This window comes from Danio rerio, chromosome 1 (assembly GCF_052040795.2).
Source record: "Danio rerio strain M-AB ecotype USA chromosome 1, GRCz13ab, whole genome shotgun sequence".
Taxonomy (NCBI): Eukaryota; Metazoa; Chordata; class Actinopteri; order Cypriniformes; family Danionidae; genus Danio; species Danio rerio.
Window position 1 is genome coordinate 61693894 of NC_141021.1, and position 11107 is coordinate 61705000.

The 11107-nt window shown below is 50.6% G+C and overlaps 1 protein-coding gene across 4 annotated transcripts in view; it reads left to right on the forward strand.

Annotated features, from left to right (window-relative positions):
- Positions 1-11107, forward strand: part of gtf3c1 (general transcription factor IIIC subunit 1) — a 32579-nt gene that overhangs the window by 5301 nt on the left and 16171 nt on the right. For all 4 annotated transcript variants that reach the window (NM_001442805.1, NM_001442806.1, XM_087235043.1 and 1 more), the window contains 11 exon segments: positions 4585-4834; positions 5025-5176; positions 5273-5376; positions 5629-5782; positions 5872-5975; positions 6221-6372; positions 9819-9998; positions 10120-10265; positions 10502-10599; positions 10687-10783; positions 10863-11043. In NM_001442805.1, the coding sequence (NP_001429734.1) occupies positions 4585-4834; positions 5025-5176; positions 5273-5376; positions 5629-5782; positions 5872-5975; positions 6221-6372; positions 9819-9998; positions 10120-10265; positions 10502-10599; positions 10687-10783; positions 10863-11043 (1618 nt within the window).

Consider the following 11107-nt stretch of genomic DNA (forward strand, 5'->3'; position numbering starts at 1 on the left):
CCTGCACTACAGTCAGACACCTGCACTACAGTCAGACACCTGCACTACAGTCAGACACCTTCACTACAGTCAGACACCTTCACTACAGTCAGACACCTGCACTACAGTCAGACACCTGCACTACAGTCAGACACCTTCACTACAGTCAGACACCTTCACTACAGTCAGACACCTTCACTACAGTCAGACACCTGCACTACAGTCAGACACCTTCACTACAGTCAGACACCTTCACTACAGTCAGACACCTGCACTACAGTCAGACACCTGCACTACAGTCAGACACCTTCACTACAGTCAGACACCTTCACTACAGTCAGACACCTGCACTACAGTCAGACACCTTCACTACAGTCAGACACCTTCACTACAGTCAGACACCTTCACTACAGTCAGACACCTGCACTACAGTCAGACACCTGCACTACAGTCAGACACCTTCACTACAGTCAGACACCTTCACTACAGTCAGACACCTTCACTACAGTCAGACACCTGCACTACAGTCAGACACCTGCACTGCAGTCAGACACCTTCACTACAGTCAGACACCTGCACTACAGTCAGACACCTTCACTACAGTCAGACACCTTCACTACAGTCAGACACCTGCACTACAGTCAGACACCTTCACTACAGTCAGACACCTGCACAACAGTCGGACACCTGCACTACAGTCAGACACCTGCACTGCAGTCAGACACCTTCACTACAGTCAGACACCTGCACTACAGTCAGACACCTGCACAACAGTCAGACACCTTCACTACAGTCAGACACCTGCACTGCAGTCAGACACCTTCACTACAGACAGACACCTTCACTACAGTCAGACACCTTCACTACAGTCAGACACCTTCACTACAGTCAGACACCTGCACTACAGTCAGACACCTGCACTACAGTCAGACACCTTCACTACAGTCAGACACCTTCACTACAGTCAGACACCTGCACTACAGTCAGACACCTTCACTACAGTCAGACACCTTCACTACAGTCAGACACCTTCACTACAGTCAGACACCTGCACTACAGTCAGACACCTGCACTACAGTCAGACACCTTCACTACAGTCAGACACCTTCACTACAGTCAGACACCTTCACTACAGTCAGACACCTGCACTACAGTCAGACACCTGCACTGCAGTCAGACACCTTCACTACAGACAGACACCTGCACTACAGTCAGACACCTTCACTACAGTCAGACACCTGCACTACAGTCAGACACCTGCACAACAGTCGGACACCTGCACTACAGTCAGACACCTGCACTACAGTCAGACACCTGCACAACAGTCGGACACCTGCACTACAGTCAGACACCTGCACAACAGTCGGACACCTGCACTACAGTCAGACACCTTCATTACAGTCAGACACCTGCACTACAGACAGACACCTGCACTACAGACAGACACCTGCACTACAGTCGGACACCTGCACTACAGTCGGACACCTTCACTACAGTCAGACACCTTCACTACAGACAGACACCTGCACTACAGACAGACACCTGCACTACAGTCGGACACCTGCACTACAGTCGGACACCTTCACTACAGTCGGACACCTTCACTACAGTCAGACACCTGCACTACAGTCAGACACCTTCACTACAGTCAGACACCTGCACTACAGTCAGACACCTTCACTACAGCCGGACACCTGAACTACAGTCGGACACCTGCACTACAGTCGGACACCTGCACTACAGTCGGACACCTTCACTACAGTCAGACACCTGCACTACAGTCAGACACCTTCACTACAGTCAGACACCTGCACTACAGTCAGACACCTTCACTACAGTCGGACACCTGAACTACAGTCGGACACCTGCACTACAGTCGGACACCTGCACTACAGTCAGACACCTGCACTACAGTCAGACACCTTCACTACAGTCAGACACCTGCACTACAGTCAGACACCTGCACTACAGTCGGACACCTGCACTACAGTCGGACACCTTCACTACAGTCGGACACCTGCACTACAGTCGGACACCTTCACTACAGTTGGACACCTGCACTACAATCGGACACCTGCACTACAGTCAGACACCTTCACTACAGTCAGACACCTGCACTACAGTCAGACACCTTCACTACAGTCAGACACCTGCACTACAGTCAGACACCTTCACTACAGTCGGACACCTGAACTACAGTCGGACACCTGCACTACAGTCGGACACCTGCACTACAGTCGGACACCTTCACTACAGTCAGACACCTGCACTACAGTCAGACACCTTCACTACAGACAGACACCTGCACTACAGTCAGACACCTGCACTACAGTCAGACACCTGCACTACAGTCGGACACCTGAACTACAGTCGGACACCTGCACTACAGTCAGACACCTTCACTACAGTCAGACACCTGCACTACAGACAGACACCTGCACTACAGTCAGACACCTGCACTACAGTCAGACACCTGCACTACAGTCAGACACCTGCACTACAGTCAGACACCTTCACTACAGTCAGACACCTGCACTACAGTCAGACACCTGCACTACAGTCAGACACCTTCACTACAGTCAGACACCTTCACTACAGTCAGACACCTGCACTACAGTCAGACACCTGCACTACAGTCAGACACCTTCACTACAGTCAGACACCTTCACTACAGTCAGACACCTTCACTACAGTCAGACACCTGCACTACAGTCAGACACCTGCACTACAGTCAGACACCTTCACTACAGTCAGACACCTTCACTACAGTCAGACACCTGCACTACAGTCAGACACCTGCACTACAGTCAGACACCTTCACTACAGTCAGACACCTTCACTACAGTCAGACACCTTCACTACAGTCAGACACCTGCACTACAGTCAGACACCTGCACTACAGTCAGACACCTTCACTACAGTCAGACACCTTCACTACAGTCAGACACCTGCACTACAGTCGGACACCTGCACTACAGTCGGACACCTGCACTACAGTCGGACACCTTCACTACAGTCGGACACCTGCACTACAGTCGGACACCTGCACTACAGTCGGACACCTTCACTACAGTCGGACACCTGCACTACAGTCGGACACCTTCACTACAGTCGGACACCTGAACTACAGTCAGAAACCTGCACTACAGTCAGACACCTGCACTACAGTCAGACACCTTCACTACAGTCAGACACCTGCACTACAGTCAGACACCTTCACTACAGCCGGACACCTGAACTACAGTCGGACACCTGCACTACAGTCGGACACCTGCACTACAGTCGGACACCTTCACTACAGTCAGACACCTGCACTACAGTCAGACACCTTCACTACAGTCAGACACCTGCACTACAGTCAGACACCTTCACTACAGTCGGACACCTGAACTACAGTCGGACACCTGCACTACAGTCGGACACCTGCACTACAGTCAGACACCTGCACTACAGTCAGACACCTTCACTACAGTCAGACACCTGCACTACAGTCAGACACCTGCACTACAGTCGGACACCTTCACTACAGTCGGACACCTGCACTACAGTCGGACACCTTCACTACAGTTGGACACCTGCACTACAATCGGACACCTGCACTACAGTCAGACACCTTCACTACAGTCAGACACCTGCACTACAGTCAGACACCTTCACTACAGTCAGACACCTGCACTACAGTCAGACACCTTCACTACAGTCGGACACCTGAACTACAGTCGGACACCTGCACTACAGTCGGACACCTGCACTACAGTCGGACACCTTCACTACAGTCAGACACCTGCACTACAGTCAGACACCTTCACTACAGACAGACACCTGCACTACAGTCAGACACCTGCACTACAGTCAGACACCTGCACTACAGTCGGACACCTGAACTACAGTCGGACACCTGCACTACAGTCAGACACCTTCACTACAGTCAGACACCTGCACTACAGACAGACACCTGCACTACAGTCAGACACCTGCACTACAGTCAGACCCCTGCACTACAGTCAGACCCCTGCACTACAGTCAGACACCTGCACTACTGTCGGACACCTTCACTACAGTCAGACACCTGCACTACAGTCAGACACCTGCACTACAGTCAGACACCTGCACTACAGTCGGACACCTGCACTACAGTCGGACACCTGAACTACAGTCAGACACCTGCACTACTGTCGGACACCTTCACTACAGTCAGACACCTGCACTACAGTCAGACACCTGCACTACAGTCAGACACCTGAACTACAGTCAGACACCTGCACTACTGTCGGACACCTTCACTACAGTCAGACACCTGCACTACAGTCAGACACCTGCACTACAGTCAGACACCTGAACTACAGTCAGACACCTGCACTACTGTCGGACACCTTCACTACAGTCAGACACCTGCACTACTGTCGGACACCTTCACTACAGTCACCTTTCAGTTACTCCAGGGTTTATCAGTAAAGATCTGTCTGAAAATGTTGTAGGATTAAAGATGGATAAGCAGCTTGTGTTCGTCTGTTAGCTGGTTTTTCCTGTATTTATTATCGTGTACTCTCTGAAGTGTTTCTGCCGTGAGATCGGCCTGAATGCAGTGTGTGCTGTGCTCCTCAGGGCTTCATGGAGGACGAGGGCCGGCAGAGGACCACCAAATATATCAGCAAGCTGTTTGTGGAGCAGAGTAAACTCAACCAGCAGTTCACTAAAGAGTGGCAGCGCAGCCAACACCTGCGCACCACACACCTGACCGAGCCCGAAGCCGGAGCCGCAGCCCACAGCCAGCCGGAGCCGCACATTTACCACAATCCCCGGCAGCGCAAACCAGCCAAGCCCAGCTCCAGTGAAAAGTCCCCGCCCCCCAAGAGTGAGTGACCAATCAGAGCGCACACACACACAGGGTTCAGGAAAGGGTCTAGTTTTTAGATTAGCTTATTGAATCTGCTTTAAGTCGCACTATTAGGCAGCGTGTGAATGTCTCCCAGGTCTGATGGGCATGATGGATTAACTGTGTATGTTATAATCAGACTGTGATTGACATCCTCCCTCTGCTGTAGAGAAGACCTCTGAGCGAGTGGGTGGAGCTAAAGCCTCTAAGAAGACTGAGACTGGAAAGAAGAAATCACAGACTGTTAGCCACACCCCCAGCACCAGCCAATCACAGCCCTCCAAGCACACGCAGCCAGTGGTCGAGGAGGTGCTGATAGAGGTCAGTGTGAGTCTGACAGGACGGCTAGTGTGAGTTTATCATAGTAGCATGTGTGTGTTACTGTTTTGGACTGTGTGTGTGTGTGTGTGTCAACAGAAGACGAAGAAGGCAGAGGTTCACGAGACGTATCGCCTGCTGAAGCGCAAGAACATGATTCTAGAGACCGTTTGCTCCAACAAGATCATCGAGGGCTTTTACTCGTAAGACTTGTGTGTGTGTGTGTGTGTGTGTGTGTGTGTGTGTGTGTGTGTGTGTGTATATGCGCGCGTGTATGCTTGTGTGCGCATGCTTGTGTGTGCTTGTAAGACATCACGACACAAATGTTTATGATGACATGGGTATTACAGTATAATAACAATGGAAACCTATAGGATGTCCTCACAATACACAAAAACAAACTTGTGTGTGTCTGTATCTCTCTCTGTCTCTCTGTCTCTCCTTGTGTGTGTCAGGCTGCAGAAGCTGCTGACGGACGAGGAGAAGAAGGACGGTGTGAGCACCAAAGTGTGTAAGAAGAGTGTGGTGAGGCTGATCAAAACACTGTCCAGAGAGGGCCTGCTGAAGCTCTACAGGACCATCGTCATACAGGATGGAGTGCAGAAGAAGGTGCGGACACACACAAGCACACACACACACACACACACACACACACACACACACACACACACAGCCACTAATGCACTGGTGTTTCTCAGGTGGAGTTTGTGGTTCATCCCTCTGTTACGCCTGATGATCCGCTGGTCAAGAGTGCAATACAGCAGATCCGCATGCGCATGTCCAGCTCAGCCTCCACACCCCGGTGAGGGAATACACACACACACACACACACACACTGCACCATACACACTCCTTACATTCAGAAACTGATGCCTTATTCATCAAGAATGTGCTTTACTGATAGCTCTATAACATGACGGCAGATTCTGTGTCCAATATTTGTTGCTGTTTTTAAATCTCTGATTCTCCATCCAGGAGTATTAAATGTACCACAGAGATCATTCTGAGTCATCGATAGTTGTGTTTGCATTATAACATGTTTCTCAGTGTGGAACCACAGAAGGAGAAGGTAAAGCCCGCTGTCCAAGAGGTGAAGCAGAATAAGCCACCGGCATCCTCACGCGCTTCTCAGAGCAGCATAAAGAAGGTTTCTGAGAAGATGGGCGTCAAAACACTGAAGTCCTTCAGACCCGTCCTAGGTACAAAATGAGCACACTATAGCTAGGGCTAATCTCAGACACCTGCACTACAGTCAGACACCTTCACTACAGTAAGACACCTTCACTACAGTCAGACACCTTCACTACAGTCAGACACCTGCACTACAGTCAGACACCTTCATTACAGTCAGACACCTGCACTACAGTCAGACACCTTCACTACAGTCAGACACCTGCACTACAGTCAGACACCTTCACTACAGTCAGACACCTTCACTACAGTCAGACACCTACACTACAGTCAGACACCTTCACTACAGTCAGACACCTACACTACAGTCAGTCACCTTCACTACAGTCAGACACCTGCACTACAATCAGACACCTGCACTACCGTCAGACACCTTCACTACAGTCAGACACCTTCACTACAGACACCTGCACTACAGTCAGACACCTGCACTACAGTCAGACACCTTCACTACAGTCGGACACCTTCACTACAGTCGGACACCTGCACTACAGTCAGACACCTGCACTACCGTCAGACACCTTCACTACAGTCAGACACCTTCACTACAGTCAGACACCTTCACTACAGTCAGACACCTTCACTACCGTCAGACACCTTCACTACAGTCAGACACCTTCACTACAGTCAGACACCTTCACTACAGTCAGACACCTGCACTTCAGTCAGACACCTGCACTACCGTCAGACACCTGCACTACCGTCAGACAACTTCACTACCGTCAGACAACTTCACTACAGTCAGACACCTGCACTACAGTCAGACACCTTCACTACAGTCAGACACCTTCACTACAGACACCTTCACTACAGTCAGACACCTGCACTACAGTCAGACACCTGCACTACAGTCAGACACCTGCACTACAGTCAAACACCTGCACTACAGTCAGACACCTTCACTACAGTCGGACACCTGCACTACAGTCGGACACCTGCACTACCGTCAGACACCTTCACTACAGTCAGACACCTGCACTACAGTCAGACACCTTCACTACAGTCAGAAACCTTCACTACAGTCAGACACCTGCACTACAGTCAGACACCTTCACTACAGTCAGACACCTTCACTACAGTCAGACACCTTCACTACAGTCAGACACCTGCACTACAGTCAGACACCTGCACTACAGTCAGAAACCTTCACTACAGTCAGACACCTGCACTGCAGTCAGACACCTGCACTGCAGTCAGACACCTGCACTACAGTCAGACACCTGCACTACAGTCAGACACCTTCACTAGTCAGACACCTTCACTAGTCAGACACCTTCACTAGTCAGACACCTGCACTACAGTCAGACACCTGCTCTACAGTCAGACACCTTCACTACAGACACCTTCACTACAGTCAGACACCTGCACTACAGTCAGACACCTGCACTACAATCAGACACCTGCGCTACAGTCAGACACCTGCACTACAGTCAGACACCTGCACTACTACAATCAGACACCTTCACTACAGTCAGACACCTTCACTACAGTCAGACACCTGCACTACTACAATCAGACACCTTCACTACAGTCAGACACCTTCACTACAGTCAGACACCTTCACTACAGTCAGACACCTTTACTACAGTCAGACACCTTCACTACAGTCAGACACCTGCACTACTACAATCAGACACCTTCACTACAGTCAGACACCTGCACTACAGTCAGAAACCTTCACTACAGTCAGACACCTTTACTACAGTCAGACACCTTCACTACAGTCAGACACCTGCACTACTACAATCAGACACCTTCACTACAGTCAGACACCTGCACTACAGTCGGACACCTGCACTACTACAATCAGACACCTTTACTACAGTCAGACACCTGCACTACAGTCAGACACCTGCACTACAGTCAGACACCTTCACTACAGTCAGACACCTTCACTACAGTCAGACACCTGCGCTACAGTCAGACACCTGCACTACTACAATCAGACACCTTCACTACAGTCAGACACCTTCACTACAGTCAGACACCTGCACTACTACAATCAGACACCTTCACTACAGTCAGACACCTTCACTACAGTCAGACACCTTCACTACAGTCAGACACCTTTACTACAGTCAGACACCTTCACTACAGTCAGACACCTGCACTACTACAATCAGACACCTTCACTACAGTCAGACACCTGCACTACAGTCAGAAACCTTCACTACAGTCAGACACCTTTACTACAGTCAGACACCTTCACTACAGTCAGACACCTGCACTACTACAATCAGACACCTTCACTACAGTCAGACACCTGCACTACAGTCGGACACCTGCACTACTACAATCAGACACCTTTACTACAGTCAGACACCTGCACTACAGTCAGACACCTGCACTACAGTCAGACACCTTCACTACAGTCAGACACCTTCACTACAGTCAGACACCTGCGCTACAGTCAGACACCTGCGCTACAGTCAGACACCTGCGCTACAGTCAGACACCTTCACTACAGTTGGACACCTTCACTACAGTCAGACACCTGCACTACAGTCAGACACCTACACTACAGTCAGACACCTGCACTACAGTCAGACACCTGCACTACAGTCGGACACCTGCACTACATTTAGACACCTGCACTACAGTCAGACACCTGCACTACAGTCAGACACCTTCACTACAGTCAGACACCTTCACTACAGTCAGACACCTTCACTACAGTCAGACACCTGCACTACAGTCAGACACCTTCACTACAGTCAGACACCTGCACTACAGTCAGACACCTTCACTACAGACACCTTCACTACAGTCAGACACCTTCACTACAGTCAGACACCTGCACTACAGTCAGACACCTTCACTACAGTCAGACACCTACACTACAGTCAGACACCTGCACTACAGTCAGACACCTGCACTACAGTCAGACACCTGCACTACAGTCAGACACCTTCACTACAGTCAGACACCTTCACTACAGTCAGACACCTGCACTACAGTCAGACACCTGCACTACAGTCAGACACCTTCACTACAGTCAGACACCTACACTACAGTCAGACACCTGCACTACAGTCAGACACCTACACTACAGTCAGACACCTGCACTACAGTCAGACACCTTCACTACAGTCAGACACATTCACTACAGACACCTTCACTACAGTCAGACACCTTCACTACAGTCAGACACCTGCACTACAGTCAGACACCTTCACTACAGTCAGACACCTACACTACAGTCAGACACCTGCACTACAGTCAGACACCTTCACTACAGTCAGACACCTACACTACAGTCAGACACCTGCACTACAGTCAGACACCTACACTACAGTCAGACACCTTCACTACAGTCAGACACCTTCACTACAGTCAGACACCTTCACTACAGTCAGACACCTTCACTACAGTCAGACACCTGCACTACAGTCAGACACCTGCACTACAGTCAGACACCTGCACTACAGTCACCGAGCGCTCTTCTGTGTGTCAGTTCCAGGATTCGGTCGCTCCATGGGTTTCCAGCCAAAGATGCCTCGTCTGCGGATCGTCCACTCGTTTCTGTGGTACCTGATTTACGGACACCCCAACAGAAGCTCCGTCCCCACCAACCTCCTACCTGAGCCAGAAACCAAAGAAGAAGACACCTGCGCTGATGAGGGCCAGTTTAGGGGTCAGTGTGTGTGCATATGAGGAGTGTGTGAGACGAGCGACCCTCTCAAACACCTGTGTGTGTGTGTGAGCGAGTGTGAAATGAGTGACCCTCTCAAACATGTGTTTGTGTGTGTGCGCAGTGTATGCAAATGAGAACACCTGGAAGCGGTACATCCCCCCGATCCCACTGCACAAGGACTTCGGGCACGGCTGGGCGCTCATCAGTGATGTGCTGGTGTCACTGCCGCTCAGCATCCTGTTGCAGGTCGTCCAGATCAACTATGAGGTACACACACACACACACACACACACACACACACATAATGCTCAGTATAAACACACGGGCTGCGTCTCAAATCTCCCACTGCTGGAGTGTGCACTACAGTAGAGTTTGAGTGAGAAGTGTGTACTATGTAGTGTGAATCTACCCAGTTCAGTCAGTTCAGACGCAGCCCCAGTGTTGTTGTAGGTGCGGGTCTGAGCATTAGCGTTGTATTAATGTTGTGGTTGTGTTGTATTTAGGTTGAGGGTTTGGAGCAGTACCTGCAGGACCCAGTGAAGCGCCATTATCTGATCCGATTCCTGCCTGCAGAGGTGAAGAGACAGCTGCTGCACAGGAGGTACACACAGACACACACACACACACACACACACACACACACACACACACACACAGCTGGTTAGTGAAGTCGGTTCTGTTCCTCCAGGAAGTACGTCTTCAGTTTTCACGAGAGTCTGCAGCGGCTCTGCTTCATGGGTTTGCTGCACTTCGGCCCCACTGAGAAGTTCATGGACAAAGATCAGGTGATCAGCACTTCCTGTCACATGACCATCAGCACTTCCTGTCACATGGCCTATTTAACCGCATTTATGTGTGTGTCAGGTGTTTGTGTACCTGAAGACCAAGGCCACGATCGCGGACACCACGGTGTGTGAGCCGCACTACCACCTGGCACTGGAGGGCGCGCGGCCCTTCGAGAGGCGACACTACCAGTTCAGCAGCGCACAGCACGTGGAGAACTACTGGTTTGACCTGCTGTGTGTGTGTCTCAACTCACCGCTAGGTACACACACTCACACACACACACACACACACACACACACACACACACACTGAATACTGTGTGA